Raw genomic sequence first — 24,667 nt, 5'->3', positions numbered from 1 at the left:
GCCAGCGCCAGCACAAATGGGGCCCCTCCTCATGCTGTGTGGGTAGGAGGCGGGCTTGCTACAGGCCAGTGTGTGTTGTCACAATGCAGATGTGTTTGACCAGCTGGCCTGGGGCCTCACTGGCCAGAGGCAACCCAGCAGAAACATTGAGTACATGCACACAAAAGTCAAGGAGCTCTGGCACACCTATTACCAAGCCCGGGACGCCGCCAACAAGTAGGGGGCACGGCCCACCCTGTGCCCACATTATGAGGAGCTCCATCGCCTCTGAGGGCTGAATGAGGTGCAACCTCCGGAGCACCTCCTGGACACCACTGTCCCCCCATGGAGACTGAGGAGGAGCTGGAGGCAGCCACAGATGAGGGGCTGGGACCTGCAGGTGCCACCAGCAACTGCATGGGGGACCAGGGGACTGAGGCCGGGCATGAGGAGAAGGGCCCTGCAGCAATGGGACCTTTGTCATCGCCATCCCCTCTGGAACATTGAGCTGGGACACCTCCAGCCAGGCACCACCCAAGTTTATGGAGGTACCAGCCAGTAGATATGGGGCATTTGAGATGCCTCAGGGCTGTGGGATGGGGACCCCTCAACCTGCTGCAGGTGGCAGGGGGCCACAGGCTAATGTGACACATAGTGCCTGCCCCTGCACAGCCTCACAGTCCACACACCTGGAATGGCGGGGGGGCAAACCTGGCCTGACCCTCACCATGCAGGAACCCCTTTTCACCCAGGATCATAGGAGGCTCCACTGGACATCTGACAGCAGGGGGGCTGGGGGCGGGCCAGCAGAGCAGGGGCCCCGGCCCCAGGACCAGGACACAGAACTCATGGGCTGTCCCCCATTTCTTTTTGTCTGCACAGGTCCGCCATCCAGGAGCCACCCCAGCCCCATTTGGGACCAGCCTGTAGCTCTGAGGGCCAGGAGTCAGCCACTGCACCGGAGCCCCTGTCCCTGCGGAGTGGGTGATGGGCAACTAATGAGGGGATGAGGAGGTGGCCGCCAACAGGGCCATCCTGTGGGAGATGACTGCTGTTCTCCAGGACTGGCTGGCAATGGAGCACGAGTTGTGGGTGCGAGTGGCGGACAGGCTGGAAACCCTGACCTAGGCTGTGGCCACCTACCTCACCCAACCTCCTCCTCTCTCACAGGCCTGCCCCACAGCACTCCCCCCACTGCTCCTGGTGTGGCCAGTGACCTTGGGGTCCTGCTCCTGCCCACTCTCCCACCTCCCTGGTACTCAGGCAGTGGCTGGTGATCAGTGTCGTCCAGGGCACTCAGGCCCCTCCCTCCCCATCGGCTCCCACATCCCCTCCATGCCTTCCGCCGACCTTGAGGCTGTCATACCCTGACCCAATGCCCCTCCCTTCCTGTTGTTCAAGCCCCAGCCTAGTCCCAGTGGAGTCCCCATACCCAGGGCGGTAGGGGCTCCTGCAGTCGCCGCAGTTCCCAGCCCTCAATCCTAGTGGATGACTGAGTCTTCACCCACCCTAGGCCCCTATTCTAAGTTGGTTCCTTCCCCCAATGCCCCTGCCTGATCTCTCTTGTATATGGTTCCCCCTTGTACATAGTTATAGGCACTCGTTTTGTTTACATGTTTTTAAACATGAAATTTTTATTTACGCCAGTAAAGTTAACGTTCAAGTTCTACCCCACTCTTGTGTCATTGTTTGGTGGAAGGGAGTGGTGAGAGGTGAGGGTTCAGGGTGTGTGTCTGGTCACGAGCTGGCTGGTGGGGGTCACTGTGGGCTGCGGGTGAAGGCCTCATCTAGGGCCTCCTTGACATGCACCCCGTCTCTGTGCTGCCGGTGGCATATGGCTGTGGGTGACTGCTTGTACCTGGCTGCGGGCTCAGTGGCCCAGCCCTGGGTGCTCCCCTTTTGTCTCCACAATATTATGGAGAGCACAGCAGGCCACAACCACCACAGGCACATTTGGCAGGCTAACCTCCATCCTCATGATGAGGCATCTAAATCACCCCTTCAGCCCCCCGAATGCCCGATCAACAGTGTTCCTTGCGTGGTTCAGGTGTTTGTTAAAAACATCCTGGGATGGTTTGATGCTTTCTGTGTAGGGCCTCATGAGCCAAGGTTCAGGGGGTATGCAGCATCTTGAGCCATGGGTTCAGGGGATATGCAGCGTTGGCCATGATGTAGGGGAGCATGATGATGTCTCCTACTGGGAGGTCCCATGGGGGGAGGTAGGTCCCCTCCTCATGTTCTGCAGCTGAGCCACGAGTTCTGGAACATCTGGGCCTCATGGGCCCTGCCCAACCATCCCACACACATATCCATGACCCAGCCCCAGGCATCGACATGGGCCTGGAGGACCATGGAATGGTACCACTTTCTGTTTATAAAGGTGATGGTGCTGTGTTCCAGGGTCCAAATGGTGATGTACATGCCATCCTGCACACTGAAACAGTTGAGGAAAGCTAGGCCTGCAAAGCTGGTGAAGGCTATTGGCAGGTCACTGATGCTGACCACCCAACAGAGGAGAAGAATGTTGATTGCCTGTATGACCTGCATGGGATGCAAGACAGATGCATCCATGAGTGCATGGCTGGATGGAACCCATCCCTCTTCAGGGCCCCCCTCCCTCTCTCCATGCAGGGCCACCTTCCTCATCCTTGCCAGATGCTCCCCCAGGTGGTGCATAGCCCTGGCCTGGCTTTCCCCAATCAGGACTGCCCTGCTGGTGGCCTTGCCCACCTTGAACTGATGTCTGATGGAGCAGTGACTGTCTGACGTGGCAAGCTTCCAGAGGGCAGTGGCTACCCTCTTGCATGGACAGGGGGGAGTGTGGGCTGCATCCTGGTGTCCCAGTGCTGGAGGGCTGAGGCGAGCTCCTCGAACATCTGTGTGGAAGTTGCGCAGCCACCAGTTGTCATCCCAGTCCCCCAGCACAAGCTGGTCCCCCAAGTTGGTGCTGGTGGGCAAGCCCCAGCATCACAGGAGCATCTGGGTGTGGTGACGTCACTGGCCCAGGCATAGGACCTGCAGGAGGGGCCTGGCCCTGCGGTGCTGCTGGAGGATGGACACCAGCAGTACTGCCATCAGGCTGACCATGGCCTGGAGGAAATCCTGCCAGGGGAGCTGCTGAGGATCCATAAGGATCTCCACAGTGGCTCAGCTCTGTGCAAAGGGTGTGCTGTGTACAGCCTGGTAGCCCTGAGCTTCGTGCAAGTTGTGCGTATTGGCAGGGGCCCTTTAAAGCAGCTGCGGGCCCCAGAAGGGCTTGTCAGCCATGCGATCCCCATCCACGGTATTTCCTGGTCTCTTATTTCGAAATAGGAGCCATGGGTGTGTAGATGCTTCCTTTTGAAGTGCCAGGCTGCTACTTCGAAATAGCGGGTGGTGAATTTGATCCACTTTGTGTGTGTGGATGTGCATTTTCAAAGGCTATTATTTCAAAGATGGATTTCAAAATAAGCTCCTTTGAAATTATGGTGTAGTGTAGATGCAGCCTTCTTCTGCAGCAGATAGCTTGTGGTTGCACCATTGCTTTTGAATTGTCTTCACATTTGTGTGATGTGATTTACTTCACCAATACCAATAAGATCCAATGATGTTTTCTTTGCAAAGTCTAATTTCAGAAAATTGATAATAATCACAGTTTTGGAAAGTGCTCCCAGAGGCTCTGAATAGCTGGGTGGGGGGTGGGGGTTGGGAATTCAACATGAGGTCCTATGCAACATGTAAATCTTGATCTCAGTGGGATTAATCTGATACATTGATCACACTGTGTGAGGTGAATTCCACCTGCGGGGGGACTCCATAGCTCTAAGTGTGTAATAATATCTGAAATTACTGAAGGACGGGGCACTGGTCTTCTGCGTTGAGGGTTGTGGAGTCATGTAAACAATCCTGTCCCATGGATAGTGGGGCAGTTACGGTTGTCAGGGAGGACATATGGGTTGCAGTTGCTTTAATACATACATGATTCCTAGCTTTATTTTTTTCACCTCTTCCACTCCAGCTAGAGCAGTGGTTCCCTAACTTTTCAGCATCACCCCCCACTTTTGATTTTTGAGAAACCCTCACACACACCCACATCTTCTTTACTATCATCCAACCCCATTTTAACAAAAAAATAAATTCATAATTTAAAAAAAACACAAAAACTTGATATAAAAATATTATTTGAAATTAAAAATCAGTAAAAATAGTTTTTCTTGGTCCCTTGTGGGTGCCTGGTGCAGCCCCAGCTGGCCAGCTGCCTGAGCCCCATGCCAGCAGCTAGAGCTGCCTGCAGCAGACGCCCACCTGCCAGAGCCTTGTGCTGCCAGAGCCGCCTGTCCAAGCTGACCGAGCTCCATACTGCTGGGGCCAGCCACCTGCCTACCAGCCTGAGCCACCCAAGCCCTGCAATTCCAGGGCCAGCTGCCCAAACCCCACGAACCCCTCAAGCCAGTCATCCAAGCCTCTCAAGCCCCTCCCCTCCCCCAATGTCAGGTACCCCTAGTCCCCATCTAACTCCATCCTTCTCCTCCTCCCCCTCCCCACTCCCCAACCTGCACTCACTCCCCTTTGCAACAGGCAGCTAGCTTCATGTGGGTGTTCACTGGCTGCCTGCTTTTTATAGTGGCTGTGCCAGGTTGCTGATGTAAAATGGCAAGGGCTGAGAGCCGGAAGCAAAGGGCAGCTTTTTCTCTGGGAGGGGGAAATGATGGAGGGGAGGCTGGGTCACCTCAGCCCTCCCACCCCCGAATTTCCTCACTCCCCCCTCATGGGGGCATGTCTTCCAGTTTGGGAAACCATGAGCTAGAGTATGATGTGTCAAAGAGATCGGGGCTTGAAAAATCCATTCAACTTGATGAGCTGGATTTTTTTCTTTGGGGGGTGTTGCGGGGGGGTGGGAGGGGTTACAATTTCTAGGGCCAGATCTTCAGCTGATGTAAGGCTGGCCTGGTTCCACTGACATCCATGAAACCATTTAAATCAACATCAAGAGAGGAGCCTCTGGTTCCTTCCCAAATCTGCTGACACACTATTTCAATGTCTCTGCTACTGTTCAGAGTGTCTACATCTATAGCACATGGAGAGCTGACAAAGATCTGGCCATTTTCCATTGCTCCTATTCAGAACCACATGGGCAGCTGTACACCTGATAAGAATCTGGTAAATTTCAACTATTTAGAAAGCGTTACTCATCTGATGTTTAAGATTTTGCAGTTGGCTTTTGATTAACTGGCCATGTTTCATTCTAGCTTGCTTTCTGTTCTTTCCAAATGATTAGCAATACCATAGTAGGGACATTTGTAGCCACATGTATTTATAAAATCATTTTGGCAAACATTTCATTTTCATATTTTGGAAAGTCACATAAATCATAGCAGTGTAGGGAAGAAAAGGACCCTGAGAGTCAATCAAGTCTGTTCCCCTGCATTGAGGCAGGATCCAGAGCTATAAACATCCCTGACAATTGTTTGTCAAGCCTACTCTTAAAAACTGCGTGTAACTGGGACAGTAACCATGTTTTTATGTGTTTGACTTTTTCCTTATTTTTACTGAATTTCATTAGGTCAGTTTCAGACCAATCTTTCAATTTATCAAGGACATCTTGAATTCTAATCCTGTCCTCAAAAGTGCTTGCAACCCCTCACCTTCAGTTTGTTGTCATCTGCAAGTTTTAAGAGCATACTGTTCACTTCATCACCTGAGTCATTCATGAAAAAATGGAGTAGTACCAGACACAGGACTGACTCCTGCACAACCCCACTAGATATATCCCCCCTGCCCCAGTTTAACACCAACTTATTGGTAACTACTCTTTGGAACATTCTTTCAACCAGTTGTGCACCTGCCTTGCTGTAATTTTATTTGGACTATATTTTCCATAGGTTGCTTATGAGATTGGCATGTGGTACTGTGTCAAAAGCATTATTAAAACCAAGATACATCAAGTCTAAAGATTCCCTCCATCCACTAGGCCATAACCCTGACAAAGAGAAAAATAATCCAATAATCTTTGTCCATTGTTTGGACATCTAACATCGAGCTCTGACACGTTTCTGCTGGTTCTAAAGAACACGGCTTCCTTCTGTGTGCTTTTCTTTTTATTTGTACAATTACAGGCCCTCTTTATTCCAGCTGAAGGCATTCACCCGCTTGTGTGTCACTCTGAAAAGCTGGATTTTAACATTTTTGTTTATGAGTAATTGATAGAAGTTTTTTTTTTCTGATGAATGATTGATTCAAACAAATGTAATATTTGGAATTGAAAGAATGGCTCATTCTGATCCAAGCAATTGTAAAGTAAATCATATTTTTGACCCAGACTCCTTGATATTGAATAAGTTTCTATTAATCATAAAATACCTGAATTATTATTAATACAATAGTAATATTGTCTGGTTATTCAATCCTTATTAACACAATGAGCATTCATACAAGTATGAAAATTGCAACATGATTGCTGTCAAACATACTAAAGAAACACTCATTTATATATGTCTGAAAATATCGTAAGTTTAATAGAATCTAAATTATCCAGTTTGCTACCAATATGAAAAGCACATTTAAAATACACAAAATAGACCAGTTTTACAAAGGAAAAGTCAAACTCACCTGTCAACGAAGGCATGGTGAAGGATAAAGATAGGATCGTTAGCAGATCCTTGTACCTGGGACATTGAGCCATTCATATAGATGTGAAGAGCATTATGCAAACTGCTTTGAGATATGTTCGCAATTCCGGTCTGTGGATTGGCAAAGCCTACATGAGAAGAGGAAATCATACATTCATATGAAGTTGTGCATAATTATTCTTTCAGTAATAGAGAAGTTCAAAGTACCTACTTAGAGTTCATTTATGTTCATCTCTTTAGTACAATACTAAGATAAATGTTTAAAGAAAGAGCACTAGTTACTTGGAAGGCACATCAGAGATGGCATTAGAAGAAACTAAATTAAAACTACTGCCATAAAAGTAAAGCTGTATGCCACAGCACAAACTAGTTAATTGATTAATATTTTTAATTCTTTGTTCAATGTTTCTGGCTGTTAAAAAGCATTCTAACAACTCAATCTTGTACATATGTGTGCAGATGAGTAACTTTAGTCACACATATAGGCTATATCTACACTATCTTTCATGAGCAAATACACGCTTATGCTCCAAAATATCTGTTAGTTTGTAAGGTGCCACGGGACTTCTTGTTGTTTTTGAAGTTACAAACTAATTCGGCTACCTCTGTGATACTTGTCTTCACTAGAAGCGTCTGTCTACAGAAGTTAGTCAGAAGAGATGTTCTGACAAAATTTCACTTGATGGATCGCATCTACACATAAAGCAGATCAATCTTTTGACCCACTCTGTTCACAGAAGATCTCTCTGGAGTGTCTCCATAACTGTTTTGTTGAAAGTTTCTGTCGGCAAAATGCATTTTGTTTGTAGACGCTCCAAGAGTTTTGCCCACAAAACCCCAGTTTTGTCTACAAAACTCTCTAGTATAGACATAGCCATAGAGAAATTATTTGGCTCCAAACGTACTCAGGGAATTATTTAACTAACTTACCATATCTGACAAATACTGGATAACTGACAGAGGAGTAGGAGTCCAAGATAAGTAAGTGAAAAGAGAGTGATCCTGGCAATTACTAGTCCATAAGTCAAAACAGCCTGTTGTAACTTGTGATAGACTGCAAGTTCTTTGGACTTGGGGTTGTAGTGGGTGTGCAGCACTGAGTGTTTTTCCCTGACTGGGGCCTTCAGGCTCCACTGTGTTCAAAAAACTATAGTAGTCATTAAAAGATGCAATTAAAATCCCAAAGCTGGCCTAGACTATTTGACTCAAGGTTAGGGTCTCTCTGATGGTGGTGTAAATGTTTGGACATGGGCTGGAGACAGAGTTCTGCACCCTTCCCACCTTACAGAATCCTGCAGCCTGGGCTTCAGCCCAAGCCCAGGCATCTACACCACCATCAGAGCCCCTTAGCTCAAGCTCCCTGAGCCCAAGGCTGCTGGCACACGCCATCATAGCTTTTTAACTGCAGTGTAGACATACTGTATGGTGTCAGAAATATATAAATGGATCCGGCTGGGTCTTGTACTTGTTACTACTCACTGTAGCAAGTATTGTGGTATTACTTAGTCTATGTCTATACTAGGGAAATAAAATGATTTTAGATTTGCAATTCTAGCCACGGCATTTGCGTAGATAGAATCAACGTACTAGAATTGACTTACTCCCCTAGTGAAGACTGAGCCTCTCTAATCTCATGGCAATGTCCCTTACTCCACACAATAGCATGGAGTACCAGTGTTAATGACCGAGCCCAGAAAGGTTGATTTTGCCATGTCTTTACCAGATGCACAAAAATCAAACTCTGGAAGATTGACTGCCAGCACGTCAATCTTCAGGTAAGTGTAGACAAGCCCTGAAATTAGTGTTCAGCTTCCTGTTTCTTTGGCCTAAACTAATATCCTTCTACTCTTTCTTTAGAAACACTCTTTAAAAAGCTATATTACAACATAAATAAACACAAGGCCTCCATGACACTGAAGCTTGTCAGAACAGACATTAGAAAGTCTTATAAGAATGAAAACATAAACAGTGGAACTAACAAGATGCCTACAACATTAAATCTCAGTGCTTCACCATTTCAATGCAACAACTCATCTCCAGCCATATGTTTTTAACTGTGAAGTTCGTAAATATAATAAGGCACAAACTTTTCCTCTTTTTCCAGCAAGTGCCTTGCATGCTCTGAGAACAGCATAAATCATAATATATCTCACTAGTAACCTGCAAGAACATTTTATTACATCACAAAGCAGTGAAGCCATAGGGGAAGCAGAGTGATCTAGCACAATGTATTTCAATGACTGGCTGACAGACTGTAGCTTGTCCCTGAGAGCTTCCTGACATAGGTTAGGGAGTCAGCAAGCTGGTTCCTGAAATTGAAAAGGTTGAAAAACAATAGTCTTGTGTATAGAGCCCTAGTTGGGTGTTTGGAGACCTAGGTTCTACTCCCAGCTTTAGAACTGACCTTTTCATGTGGTCACTTCACCCCATCTGTCTTTGTTTTGTCTGTTTACACTAAAAGATCTTCCTGGCCTCAAAGACTGTTGTTTAGTATTTGAATGTGCAAGGCTTGGTATAATGGGGCCTACATCTCATCCGAGTCCCATAGATATAAGTGCAATATTTCTAGCAATAGTAATAATCTTCCCATAAGAGTAAAATGTGGATCTCATTTCCACTCAGTGAGTTCTCATAAAGCTGTTGACAAATCAAAGGGAAATCATAGAAGAAGAGTGATGATCAAGAGACAGCAGGAACTGGCTTAATCAGTTAGATATGCATAACTGATTAAGATGAGTAGGAGGCATGTGTTAATTATTCTACTCACATCTGAAGATTCTTGATAGAGCAGGGGAGGAGTGGAATTATCTAAAGTGGTATATAGGGAAATATTAGTAAGCAGCTGTAACTAATATAGGGGAAATTTATGTCAGAAAAAGCTTCCTGATAGTAAATATTAAGTTGTGTAATAGTCTTGGGAAGGAAGTGATGGGAGCCACATCACTTAGAAATTTTAAAACTGGTTTGGATAAAACTCTAGAAAGCGTGTTGTTCAGAGCAATCTGGCACAGGTGAAGAGGTTTGTTGTAGTTCAGCCAAAAGTTTTGCTGATATTACCAGTGAAAAACAGCTTTCCCCCCACTATCAGGAGACCTCACTAGATGATACTAATAACGTCTTGTGGTCTCAAAGATTATTAATGTAGGTACTCAATAACATGGTTAGTTTACTTCAGCTGTCACATCTATGAAATGGTTCTATGAAAATCAGCTGAAAATCTCCTTGTCATTCTTCTTAAAATGAATAAGACTTCAGCCTCCTCATTTGTACCATACTATAGCTCATTGTAGTGGGGAGGTGTGAAGGGACATTAGTAGATTACTACTTATGTTGCTTCTGGAGTACTCAGGCCAGGGATTTAGATTTTTTTCATCAGTCTTAAGAAGCTTTGGCAAGTTTCCGCCCTAAAAATGGTGTTAGAATTTTAGTTATCTGAAAGGGATTATACAGAACACTTCTGTACAATAAGATGCACTGAATTAGGGCAGCTTTTTCTCAAGGATATCTCTTAGACAGCTAATTTCACCTAGCCTATGTCTACACTTGCAGTCCTCTTTTGAAAGAGGAATGCAAAAGAGGGAAATAGAAAATGCAAACAGTGCACTGCTTCACATGTCTCTTGGCTTCATTTGCATAATCTCTTTTTGGGAGAGAGTCTTTCAAAAGAAAAGCAGTATAGATGGGGCTCTTTTGAAAATAAACCCCATCTTCGAAAGAACCCTTCTTTCTGAAACAAAATAGGAAGAAGGCTTCTTTCGAAGATGGGGTTTATTTTTGAAAGAGCTCTGACTACACTGCTTTTTTTCTTTTCTTTCAAAAGAATGTCTTCTGAAAAGAGATTATGCAAATGAAAAATGAGATATATAAATCAGTGTCTCGTGCGTTTCAATTTCCCTTATTTGCATTCCTCTTTTGCAAGTGTAGACATAGCCCTAATGTGGACATTGTCATTCATACCAGCTATTGGTTAACTGGGATAATTTTAGCACCAGGTGGTGAGGTCATGTTTAATTATGTGCCTAATAGGAGTGAAATACTAAACTGTGGGCTCTTGATGTGGAAGATTTCATATAAATATTAAAGATAGAAGAAACAATAATAAAATCAGTGAGTATCACTTTTACCTCTGTATGTTTTACACAGCATGGCCTTTACTATGATTTCACTTGAATTATTTTCAGACTTGTTTGAAAGGATCTCAGGACAACCCTTTACTCTAGGCAGTGGGTGATTAACCAGGCTGAGCCAATTCAGAAGAATTTATAATATTCACTCATTCTGTAACTTTTAGGGAAAACTGTACTTCAAAAAGGAGGAGGGAATGAATCTGTAATCCACCACTATTGGTAACTCTGGGATGCTCTTAGAGGAAAACTCCATTAGAGCATGATCAGCTATCATCTTCTAAAACTCATGGAAGACAGGAAGATCTCAGAAGACTGGAAAGGGTACATATAGTTCCCATATATAAAATGAGAAATAAGGAAACCCAAGAAACTGCAGACCAGTCATCTTAAATTCTGTGTCAGGAAAGATAATGGAGCAAATAATAAAAGAATACATCTGCAAACATCTGGAAGACAACAAGGTGATAAGTAACAGTCAGCATGGATTTGTCAAGAACAAATCACATCAAACCAGCTTGATAGCTCTCTTTGATGGGATATCAAGCTTTGTGGATAAGAGGGAATCCGTAGACATGGTATACATAGACTTTAGTAAAACATTTGATACAGTCTTATATGATCTGTTATCAATAAACCAGAGAAATATAATATAGCTGGAACTGTTCTAAGGTGGATGCATAATTGGTTGAATAATCATTCTCAGAGAGATATATTTAAAATTCAAAATGATCTGGACAAACTGACAGAATGGTCTGAGGTAAACAGGATGAAGTTCAATAAGGACAAATGCCAAGTACTCTGTTTAGGAAGGGACAATTAGTTTCACACATATAAAAATGGGAAGTGATTGTTTGGGAAGGAGTACTGCTGAATGGGATCTAGAGGTGATAGTGGACTATAGATAGGGTACTTATGAGTCAACAATGTGACACTGTTGCTGAAAAGCAAACATCATTCTGGGATGCACTGAGAGGAGTGTCATAAGCAGGACATGAGCAGTAATTCCTATGTTCTACTATGGACTAATTAAGCCTTAACTGGAGTATTGTGTCCAATTCTGTTCATGCCATTTCAAGAATGATGTGGAGAAATTGGAGAAAGTCTCAACAAGAGGAACAAAAATGATTAAAGGTCCAAGAAACATAATCTACAAAGGATGATTTTATGAATTAGGTTTCTTTAGTTTGGAAAAGAGAAGACTGAGAGGGGACATGATAATCGCTTTCAGTGACTTAAAAGATTATTACAAGGAGGAGGGAGAAAAATTATTCTCTTTAACCTTAATCTCTGAGGACAGGACAAAAAACAATGGGCTTAAATTGCAGCAAGGGAGGTTTAGGTTGAACATTAAGAAAAACTTCCTAACTGTCAGGGTGGTTAAACGCTGGAATAAATTACTTTGGGCGGTTGTGAAAACTCTGTTGTTGGAAGTATTCAAGAGCAGGTTAAACAAACATCTTTCAGCCATGATCTAGACAGTGGTTGGTCCTGCTGTGAGTGCAAGGGACTGTACCTGATGACCTCTTGAGGTCCCTTCCTGTTCTAGCTGTGTCTCTGCTACAAAAATAACTTTGAAGTGGCTTACTTGAAGGACAACTTCTAAGTAAGCAACATCAAAGTTGAGAGTCTACACACACCCTACTTCAAAATTAAACTTCGAAGCAGGGCACTACGCCATTCCTGGGAAAGGAGTAAGGACTTCAGAGTGTAGACTCTCTGGTGGCTACTTTGAAGTAGCACCTAACTTTAACATTAACTTCGAAGTTAGCTCCTAGTGTAGACACACCCCTAGTACTCTATAATTCTATGATGTGCTATAACCAGTAGTTATGGCTCGATCTTGTATTATTGAGGTCAGTAGGAGCTTTGCCATTGATTTAAATTGAAGTAAAACCAAATTAATAAAAACAAGTTGCCAGGTTCTGCTTTTACTCGTAACACTGTAAATGAAGAACTCAGTGGTTCAATGGAATTCAGCTGACTTCAACGGAATTATGCCAATGTACAGCAGCTGCAGCTGTGGCCTAACGTTTATTATAGATTGAGCTGATAGCAGCAGCACTGCCCATTGCTGCAGGACTGAGGGCAAGATGGGGGCAGCTCCCTGCCCCTAGAATGGGTGGGACTAAGGTCAGTCAGCCCTGGCCCCCCGCCCACCATGTGTGGAGCAGCAACACAGTGCACTGCAGTGTTTCAAAGGGGTCTGGCACTCTGGCTGTTGCTGTTGCCACTATAGCAGTGGCTAGAGCTTTGGGCCACTTTGAAATGCTGGACATAGGGGCAACTGCCCACTTTGCCTGCCCCCTTGGCTTGCAGAAGGAAGAGACACCAGCTTTGGACAAACTACTGCTCCGTTCTACATAACTATCAGACAAATGGAGATCCTAGTGATGTAGAAAGCTCAGATGAAGAAAAGGAGGAAGAATGTTCAATACTGCATGAAGAAGAGGAGACAGCTGTGAAAGTCAGCATGGAAGAAAGGAATGGTTACATATATGGACAACAGCCCAGCTGGAAGGGGAAGAGCCAGGGAATGGAAGGCTCTGCTCCCCACTAGCTGGAGGGTTTGGCTATAGAGGCTAGCAGCCCCAGAGTGCAGAAATGGGAGAAGCTGGCTTGGGTAACTGGAGGGGTTACTGTGACCAAGGATAGTAACACAGAAGGTGATGGGACTTGTCACGCATAATAAAAGCTTGGGTGCCTGAAATCAGAGTGCTCTCCACCTAGTTTGTGGGCAGGATGAGGTTCTGGGGCTCAGAAGTCTGAGATGCCCAATACAGAGGAGAAATAATACATATACTCACCAAGATCTTCAACAAGATCAGGCAGACCTCTGAGTGGCCTTTCGTACGTACACAGTCACTAATTATCACTCTGCCAAAGAAAAGCAACTTGGAATTGTGTCAAGAGTAATGGACCATAAGCTTAATTAGTCATCTCAGCAAAGTGATGTTGAAAGTAATATTGAACATATTGAAGCCACAAGCAGAGAATATCATCGCTGAAAAACAGGCTGACTTTCACACTGGAAGAAGTACCACAGAACACATTTTCAGTCTTCAGTTTCTATGTGGGGAGTATTTACAATGCTATCAGGACATCTACCACATTTTCATTGACTTCAAGAAGGTGTTTGACAAAGTGTGGCATGAAGATCTCTGGGCAAACTTGAAGAAATGCAATGCTGGGCACAAGCTTATTTTTGCCATTAAATAACTATATGCCAAGACCAACAGTGCAGTTCTCATCAATGGCACAATAGGAGAGTGGTTTCACACCACAGTTGAAATCTGACAAGGCTGCCTTCTTTCATCTACCCTGTTCAAGATCTAGTTGGAATGCACAATGACTGGTGCCCAGGAGATCATATATGCATGGTCAGCACAGGAGCTCAAACAATCTCAACTCTTTAGTTCACTGCTGACATTGACAGCCTGGAAGGTAGCAAAGATGAACTTGCCAAGCTTGTGAAATGATTGAGTGATACCTCCACAAAAACCAAAACAAAACAAAGCAAAAAAACAAACAAACAAAAAAAAAAACCCAAAACCCCAAAACCCAGCCTGGAAATCAAGATGGGATCAGGTCACATATCACTGTCAGAGGATAATAGCTGGAGCCAGTGAAACAGTCCAAGTGTTTGGGGGCAGTCATCACAGATGAAGGATCAAACTCAGCAATTTTGGCAAGAACTGAACACATAACAGAAACAGTGGCAAAGTTAAACCAATTTGGAGGAACAAGAACATCCCCTTGGAATCCAAATGGAAACTGCTGCATGCATTGGTTATTTAAATTTTCCTGGAAGTTTGTGAGACATGGCTCCTTGTGGCAGAACTCGAAGAGAAAGTACAGCTAGCAGAGCTCAGAGATTTTTGTAAAATCCTGGGCATGCCCTACCTTGATCATGTTATTAATGAAGAGGTCCACAACATTGTCAGCCAATAATATGAGTCATATTAAGACCTCCTAATAACCATGAAGACGTGCAAGTTGAAGTGGTACAGCCATGTAACAAGATCATCTGACCTCTCCAAGGTTGTCCTTCAGTTGATAGTTCAGGGGAGGAGACAACAAGGGAGACAGAAGAGATGGCTGACAACATAAAAGAGTGGACAGGAATGGACTTCATGGAGACTTAAGCACTGGCACACAATGTTCGGGGTGGAGACAGTTGGATGATTCTGATGGTGCCCCAGCTTCCAACATGGTTATTGTGGTGGCAGTGATGATGATGATGATGATGATGATTTTGTTATAGTAACAACAGCTCACCGTCAGAGATCATGAAACACTCTATACAATCAGCCAGTCACCGAGCTTTGTAAATGTAGTACAAGACAAGTAGGCTGTGTCTACACTGAGCACTAGTGCCAACAGTTTGATGCAAATACGCAGTCTCAAAAATGCAAGATGGTGGCTCATTTGCATATTCATGTGGCTAATGTGCATATTCATGAGGCTAATTTGCGTTTTGTGGCAGAAATCAAGCAGTGTAGACATGGTTCTGCCAGTAAAAAACCCCTTTGGTGGCAGCCCCTTATGCCTGATTTTTTCCAGGAGTAAAGGACTGCCAACAAAGAGGGTTTTTGCTGGAAGAACCACATCTCCACTGCTTGATTTGTTCAGCAGACAGGCAAATTAGCACCTTGAATATGCACATTAACCCCATGAATATGCAAATGAGTTATCATTTTGCATTCAAGAGACTGCTTATTTGCCTCAAACTGTCAGTGCTAGGGCTCAGTGTAGACACAGCCATAGTGTCTTCCTTCACTCCTCCTTATTTGCTGCTGAACTGACAGCTCTAAGTGCATTTGGTAGCTTTCAGAGAGTATTCAGAACTTTAATATTATTATCAGCATTAATTACTGCAGTGATGCGGCAAATATCCCATAAATCACACCACCTCCTGGATTATTGTGGTTTATTGTTTAACATCTGTGACACTTTATCACTTAACCACATTAAGCTATTTAACTACTTTCAGGGCTGTTAGCGTTTATAAATGCATAATGGTACTGCTTAAGTAAAATTCACCCTGCATTATTTCTAAGTCAAGTGCTAAGAACGTCAATCATTTTGAATGTGAAATTTCAATCTGTAAGGTACATTCCTGGGTCACATTGACACCAACACATCTGGGGATGAATGTGGCTGTCAGAAGGATTCCATGATGCAGAGAAGCACACACTCAAACTGATATGCCTATTTTAAGTACATGAAAAAGGGAAAATAAAACTTTGTTTCCTCTGTGGGCCCTCAAGTAGAATAGCTACAACATGCCACTGTAACCCCATAGAGTAGCTACAGATTGTAGCAACAGAATGGATTTTCCATCAGCTGAAGGAACCAAGCAACCAGTAGCAAGGTCAATAGAAACATTTGTCTATTGATCTAGTTGTGTCTACAGTTGGGGTTATATTGGTATAACGACAGTATTCATGGGAGTGGATTATTCACATCTTTTTTTGCCATAGTTATATAGACAAGTTTTAAATGTAGATCAGCCCTAAGATAATTAACACAATTCTGAGCATTGAATCCTCAGCTGATTATCAAAGATGGTACTATGCCAGTGTACATCAGCTGACGCTCTAACCTCTAGCAGTTGTTTTGTAGAAGACATTTCAAGGCTAAATTCAACAGAGCATAATCCATCCTTTTTCAACCAACACTCCTCTTGGTTTCTGTTGGGATCTTGCTGGTGAGAGGAAGCCACAAGGACGGCAGAACTGCCCTAAAGATCTATAGTCAACAAGAAAGTTACACTGTCTGATTTGAGCCATGTCACCCCCTCCAATGTAATTGGACATGACTAATGTGTGACTTCAGTGTGACCATGGAGTCAACAGTGTCCTGCAGTGTGTCCTTGGTGATGGCACTCTAGGGTTTGGCAGCAGCCTGTGGTTATGAAGTACAAACTTATAGCTCTTTGTTCGCAAGTCGCCCCCACAGCCCCATCCAAGCCCTTTGCACTAAGCATGCTCCAGCAGAGGTGTTCATATAGGCTAGGGCCAAGTGTGACAGTGCTATTACCCCATAGACCAAAAACTTCAGGGGAAAAAAAAAGCACACATCTCCATCTTAGTCAGCTATCATGGTCCATTTATGCTCAAGCGATGCATGTTTACACCTGGAATTGTACTTCATACACAATCTGCATACCTCATATAATCAGGCAGGCTTCCCAGGCAGAAGCAGCGTTCACGAAAACTTTAAAAATTTTACTTTACTTTAAGGGGCATTGCATAACCTGTTATTGACATTATTTTTCAGTTCCATTGGATGCCCATTTCATTGGGAGAGTGAAGAGCTTGTGCTCTAAGCTCCTTTAAGCAAGGGTTTTATTGGGTGATTTTTGGCCTGTTTTTGATCGGTACTGTGGTTGCTACTCTTACGTACCATACACTTTATCAGCCTAAGTAGATTCTTTTTAACTTGCCATTGGATTGCAGCGGATGTTGTTGGTAACAACAATAATACCTAGTTCTTATATCGCACTTTTCATCAGTAGATCTCAAAGTATGATTTTTAAAAAACAGAGGTCACTATCGTTTTCCACAAAGGGAAACTGAGGCACTGGATTTATTTCCGGTCACTTAGCAATGGCAGAGGGACAATTAGAAGCCTAGCCTATAGTTTTTTAATCTATCAGTCTAACCACAAAGCCACCCCATAGACTTTGTTTTAGTGAATGATTAACCTGATACTTATCTGGCATTGGTGTAAATTAGGAGTCATTCTACTGAAGTCAGTGGGTTAGATCCTGAACTTGGGAGCCACTCATGTGAAACCGAAGCAACTCCACTGCAGTAAATGGAGTTATTCTGGATTTACACTAACTTAAATCAGAATCTGACCCTGTATGGAGTTATAGTGATATAAATCCTGCATAAATAAGATCAGAACTAGGTCCTATCTGGTCATAAATTTGTGAGGGTAACAGCAGGTACCTTGCAGTACAATGACAGGGGAAATGACACTGTGCTGTGCAGTCTGCAAGGCATCATTTCAGTCTTTACACTAGCTGATTCATGAAACTGCTTTGTTTGCTTGTGTGAAGGTCCTCAGTGGTTTCTTCAGTGCTTTGGCCTGTAGCTGTCAGCGAATTGTCTGCCTGCTTATGGCCCTCTTCTTCAGCAACATGTTGTAGATGTTTCCTGTTCCTGTGAAAAGTACATCCTTCAGGAGGCTATATCTCATCAGATCATGGGTGGGGTGGGGCCTTCAGAATTACTATTGCCTTCTGTGCTGAGCCACTACCATCATGAATCCACACAGCATCTCTGGGCTTCAATGGCTCTAACACACTGGACCATCCATCATGGTATTTTTTTTAAACATACATTACTTTTACACCTCTGAGTCTGTATTGCTATTAGGGATTAGGGAATCTTGTTGACAACTTCCTGCCAAAAAATATCTCTGCAGGCGACAGTCCATGATTCATTGGAGCTGCTGAGTAGTTTAATAGAGCCAACTATGAGTCTCTGCCTGTGTCACTGATCTTTTCCAAAAGTCATTTAACAGTTTTCATGCCATTCTCTTTAGGGCTATTGGGTTGGGGATACTTAGGGCTTAAAGGCATGGGCTTAAGCCCATACTCTCTAGCTAATTTTTTATATTTATGTCTATCAGACTGAAAAACGTTATCATACAGGATAACTTCCAGTATTCCATGTGTGGAAAATGTGGATTTTATGCACATTATAACATGTTTTGATGTAATTTCTCAAAGAAAACAACCTTGGATAATGCAATAATGGAACATGAGAATAACAATTCAAGATCAAAACATAGTTTTTACCTGCATATGAAACTAAATCTACACCAACTTTAGACCAAGGCCATAACTGTTCATTTTTTTAACAGCATAGACTGTTTTTCCTTTTTAGGATGATATTTTTGAACTTTCACACTATTTAACAATTTACTTTATTTTCATTTATAGCCAATGCAGTATATTGTTCTTTCTGGGTTTCATTTCTCCATGCCCAAGTGTCCTTTCTTGTGAGTATGTCCTCTTGTAGCATCTATCTCCTCTAAATGAGTGTTTCTTAAACTATGTTCTGTGGAACACTGGTGTTCCATGAACAACTCGCAGGTGTGCCATGAGCATATGGAAAAATAATCCCAAATTTTACAATAAGACTATATTTTATATTGTTAAAACCAGATAGAATGTTACCTCTTCTATGATAACTGATTAAATTATGTCATGTTGTGTTTGTTTGTTTGTTAAGAACATAAGAACATAAGAACATAAGAATGGCCATACTGGGTCAGACCAAAGGTCCATCAAGCCCAGCATCCCATCTGCCGACGGTGGCCAATGCCAGGTGCCCCAGAGAAGGAGAACAGAAGACAAGTGATTTATCTCCTGCCATCCATCTCCTGCCCTTGTTATGAAGGCTAGGGCACCATACTTTATCCCTGGCTAATAGCCATTTATGGACCTGACCTGCAAAAATTTATCAAGCTCTTTTTTAAACCCTAATAGAGTCCTGGCCTTCACAGCCTCCTCGGGCAAGGAGTTCCACAGGTTGACTGTGCGCTGTGTGAAGAAAAATTTCCTTTTATTAGTTTTGAACCTACTACCCATCAATTTCATTTGGTGTCCCCTAGTTCTTGTATTATGGGAAAAGGTAAATAATTTTTCTATATTCACTTTCTCCACACCGTTCATGATTTTATATACCTCTATCATATCGCCCCTCAATCGCGTTTTTTCCAAACTGAAAAGTCCCAGTCTCTCTAGCCTCTCCCCATATGGGACCCTTTCCAAGCCCCTAATCATCTTAGTCGCCCTTTTCTGAACCTTTTCTAATGCCAATATATCTTTTATGAGGTGAGGAGACCACATCTGCACGCAGTACTCGAGATGTGGGCGTACCATAGTTTTATATAGGGGAAGTATGATATCTTTTGTCTTATTATCGATCCCTTTTTTAATAATTCCTAACATCCTATTTGCCTTACTAACTGCCGCTGCACACTGCGTGGATGTCTTCAGAGAACTATCCACTATAACTCCAAGATCCCTTTCCTGATCTGTCGTAGCTAAATTTGACCCCATCATGTAGTACGTGTAATTTGGGTTATTTTTTCCAACATGCATTACCTTACACTTACCCACATTAAATTTCATTTGCCATTTTGCTGCCCAATCACTCAGTTTGCTGAGATCTTTTTGTAGTTCTTCACAATCCCTTTTGCTTTTGTTTGTTTGTTTGTTTGTTTGTTTTGGGCTACGTCTACACGTGAACGCTACATCGAAATAGCTTATTTCGATGTAGTGACATCGAAACAGGCTATTTCGATGAATAACGTCTACACGTCCTCCAGGGCTGGCAACGTCGATGTTCAACATCGACGTTGTGCGGCACCACATCGAAATAGGCGCAGCGAGGGAACATCTACACGCCACAGTAGCACACATCGAAATAAGGGTGCCAGGAACAGCTGCAGACAGGGTCACAGGGCGGACTCAACAGCAAGCCGCTCCCTTAAAGGGCCCCTCCCAGACACAGTTGCACTAAACAACACAAGATCCACAGAGCCGACAACTGGTTGCAGACCCTGTGCCTGCAGCATGGATCCCCAGCTGCAGCAGCAGCAGCCAGAAGCCCTGGGCTAAGGGCTGCTGCCCACGGTGACCATAGAGCCCCGCAGGGGCTGGAGAGAGAGCGTCTGTCAACCCCTCAGCTGATGGCCGCCATGGAGGACCCTGCAATTTCGATGTTGCGGGACGCGCAACGACTACATGGTCCCTACTTCGACGTTGAACGTCGAAGTAGGGCGTTATTCCTATCCCCTCATGGGGTTAGCAGCTTCGACGTCTCGCCGCTTAACGTCGATGTTAACATCGAAATAGCACCCAACACGTGTAGCCGTGACAGGCACTATTTCGAAGTTGGTGCCGCTGCTTCGAAGCAGCATGCACGTGTAGACACAGCTTTGGTGTGACAATTTTTTTTGAAGAAAATTTTCATAGGTGTTCCACATAAAAATGTTATTGTTTGGTGTTCTGTGGTCTCAAGAAATTTAAGAAACAATGTGCCTTCAATAACAGGCAGTCCAGTTTTGAACTTTGAACCCCATATGCCCTCTACACATTGCTTTTGGCCTCAAGTATTTTAGAAAATTAATATTTTTCGGTTTGTCTTCTTACCTGCCAAAGCCTGTTTGAATCTCTGTCAGGAGTCTGCTGCAGAGAATTTCAACTCCTTGGGGACTTTAGATTGCTCCATCTCTACCAGGACTCCTTTATTTCTTCACTGCAGTGCTCTTTTTGCCTCACTTTGGTACTATTGTGTTGCTGACTGGGTTTTCTGCAGCTGGAGCTGGGGGCTGGGTTCTGCACCCCAGCCAGCTTCCAGCCATGGGGCTGCTGGGGTCCCCCTGACTCCCCCAGCCAGGGTTCCTATGGCTGGAACTGCTGACAAGGCTCCACACCCCAGCTGTCATTCTGAAAAACGATGCCAGTGTGCCATACCAGCATTTACTGGCACAAAAAAATCCTGGTTTTAAGAGATGCAGTCCCATTCCAGGCACAGCTAATTTTCCTGGCACAGCAAAACTCTTATTCCACTTCAAATTATGATAAGAGGTCAGAAGCTGCATACCAAATCTGATGATCCTCATACTTACAATTTAGGAAGAGTTCTTGAACAAACAGGCTAACAGACCCAGAGACAGACATATAAATTGTCTCAAAAATATAGCAGCTAATGAACAACAAATAATACAAAAATTATACCATTCAGGAAACATCAGCTAAGGGTACTACTATGTATCAAGGTTTGTGGCATTAACTTTCAATCTTTGAGGCATATGGCTTTGGAAGTGAAAAGCATCAAATGCCAGACTCCAGCTCTGAGATCCAAGCTTAGCACTGTCTAACCCAGAATGCAACTCTGAAATTCTGCCCTGAATTCGATGAAAAGATCAGTGCTCCCCACTGTGACTCGCAATCAGTAGTGAATGACCACAAATTATATTTAGAAAAGTAACAAAAAACTGTCAGTGAGACATCTAAGCTTGTCTTTAACACTGGCAGGAAATGTTGACAGCGCCACTCTGACTTCTTGCTCCACTGATTTCAGATGTTGTCTTTGTGTGTGCTTCATATAAGTCAGGCTTCAAAAACGTAACTCATGCAGACATGTTTATTGAAAAGTGCAACAGAATGGAGATAGTACAGTCAAAAAGTACAGGTTAGTCACCTCTCATCATCAACCAGGAAGAATCCAAGGATGTATCATCAAACTTTATTTCCAAAGTGTGGTCTGTTTTGAATTCAGCAAACTGACCTCGAGCCATTATTGTAACATTCTTAGTGCTTTGCATTGCAGAAGAATTCCAAGGATTTTGGTCCCAGTCAAAATCTTCTATATTAAGGCTATGTCCTTACTACTACCTAAAGTTGATTTTAAGGCAGTTAGATTGATTTTACAATGTAACTGTCTTCAATGCAAATACCATTAAGCTGATTTTAGGGAGCGCTAAGGTCGACATTCTTACTTTGACCATGTGAGTCAGCGTAACACCAAGTTTGAATTTAAAAGATTGAAATAAAGTTAGTGGGGAAACAGTGTTTCTTTAAATTGATTTTATTGGCTTCCAGAAGTGTCCCACACATATCCCACAATGCTCCTCAGTTATCTGTTCTGGCCTTTTTCTGTGCTGCTCTCCAGGTATGTAGGAAGTAGGTAACAGGAAATTCGTGAATTTGAATTAGACACCAAGAAGCCCAGGAATTTGAATTTATTTTCTTTTTGACCAGTGTGGATAGCACACCTCAAGAGAGCCCATCAGGAGCCATCCATTGCACCTAGGCATTACATCTCTAGCCATCTCATCTAGCCATCTTGCCGTCTTGAGTACGCAGGGTTCTTCTGATCTGAGTTCTTAGGGTCTCAAGAGAGCCCCAGCATGGACCCATAATAAGATCCTGGATCTCATTTCTGTTTGGGGAGAGGAGTCACTTCGAGTTTGCAAGCACAATGCAGACATTTCTGAAAAGATTTAGCAGGGGATGATTGCAAACGATTACTCCTGAGACACTCTGTAATACCAGCTAAAAGTAAAGGAGCTCCGGCAGAGCTATCATAAAGTCCATGAAAGCCAACGGTCAATCTGGGTCATCTCCCAAGATGTGCTGGTATTAGAAACAGCTGGATGACTTTCATGTGAGGGACCCAACCATGGTTCCCAGTTTCAACTGGGACTCTTCAGGAGGCCATACTGAGGATTCCAGTAGGAGCCGAGAGGTGCCGAGCCAAGAGAGGGAGCAGCGGGTGGAGGTCAATGAGGAGGAGGATGGTAATAGTCATCAGCAGTGGCCCAGTGAAGCTGATCCTGCCAGCCTAGACCTGGGCCACTCATCATCGACACAGCACTTTGGCACATTTTCCAGCCTCGTGCTCGTGCAGTCTGAGCATATTTTCCTTTTCATTCTCTGTTATTCTTAAAAGGCTGATGTCTTCTTTGCCCAGCCAAAAAAAACTCAGGAATTTTAGTTAGATTTGTTTGCACTGCTCTCTGGATGTTTAAATTTCCCAGGATTGCCCTGCTATGCCATCTGGCTGGTGATCTCTCCTGTCATTCTCCCCTCCCAACCTGCTACTGGCTTGATGAGGAACCACCAAGAAAGATTTGTCTATGCTTTTCACTTTACAGGGATCATCCCCCAGCCAGCCTGCCATGTGACTGGCAGAATCAACCCCACTCCCTCACAGCCACTCAGCTGCCTGGCTCTGCAGACCCAGTGCTGGACACCAGCATGTCCTGCATGAGCTTTCCCTGCTTTAAATGGCCTTTCCCCTGCACAGGATTGACCAGGAGCCACCAAGAAATTTTTTTCCATGCTTTGCACTTTCCAGGGATAACCCTTCAGCCAGCCTGCCATCTCTCTGACCTCCACCCACACTCGTTATAATTTAGAGTTTACATGGCTTTATTTTCAACCCCTCCACTCCCTTCTTATTCTGGCAATATCTTATCATGTCTGCAATGAAATGATCTGGGTAAGTAATCTGTTCTGCTGAGGTTGACTCACTGTCATCCTTAAGAAGCCAAATGTGGCCTTGGACAAAAGTTGCAGTAGTTGTCAAACAGAGTCCCACTCAGTGTACGGGTAAGCACTTCGAGTCAATTGTATTTAAATTTTGACCTTCACTTTCTTCAGCAGGCATCTTCAATGGAGAAGACAAGGTCGCCATGGTGAAGAAAAGGAAAAGATGCAACTAGGACCTTACCCTGTGGCAGCTGGAAAAGTTTGACAGCAGACCACTGTTGAGCAAATGTTGGCAGAGCTGCGGCAGCAGAGTATCCTTCAGCCCCACAAGAGTTTGTGCTGCAGTACAGGAAAGAGGACTTGGGAGAGCTCCTGATGGCTGTCAGAGAGTAAACCGAGATCCTGCATGCCCAGTGCTGGACTTATGTGCACTCCACTCCCTGCTGCCCAGACTCCCTTCAACATAGCTCAACCTGCTTTCATCCTGGTCCCTGAACATAGGGGGTGAGGGCAAGGACAGTCTCTCGCTCCATCCCCATGACCTCTCATCACTGCAAAAAGCTGTTCCACCACTCCTGACATCTCTTCTTTCTTCTGCACCTTACTGCCCTCCTAAATAAAAATATTCTTTTTCTTTAAAAACCACAGTCTCATGTATTGATTCACAGGGGGTGGGGAGTGCACATTATTGAGGGGAGTGGGTGGTATCACAACAGTTAAATGCAGCAAAATCATGTGGCTGTCTGCGCATTCATAAAGGTATTTTTCAAAGCCTCCCTGATTGCTTCTGCCTCTGCGTGTGCATTGGTGAATGCCCTTGTGTGTAGCTGTGCCTAAGCACTGCTTATGGCCTCTGTCTCTGCAACCCAGGCTGCATGAAATTCTCTCCCCTTAATTTGCAGATATTCTGTAGAATACAGCATGCTGCAACC

General features: G+C 44.1%; 1 protein-coding gene across 1 annotated transcript in view; it reads right to left on the bottom strand.

Annotated features, from left to right (window-relative positions):
• TYR (tyrosinase) overlaps window positions 1-24,667 on the bottom strand; it is a 95,046-nt gene that overhangs the window by 46,682 nt on the left and 23,697 nt on the right. The window contains exon 3 of the mRNA XM_074981462.1: window positions 6,568-6,715. Within this exon, the coding sequence (XP_074837563.1) occupies window positions 6,568-6,715 (148 nt within the window). The remainder of the gene's footprint in view (window positions 1-6,567; window positions 6,716-24,667) is intronic.

This window comes from Carettochelys insculpta, chromosome 1 (assembly GCF_033958435.1).
Source record: "Carettochelys insculpta isolate YL-2023 chromosome 1, ASM3395843v1, whole genome shotgun sequence".
Classification (NCBI taxonomy): domain Eukaryota; kingdom Metazoa; phylum Chordata; order Testudines; family Carettochelyidae; genus Carettochelys; species Carettochelys insculpta.
This window is presented reverse-complemented; position numbering and strand designations above follow the sequence as displayed.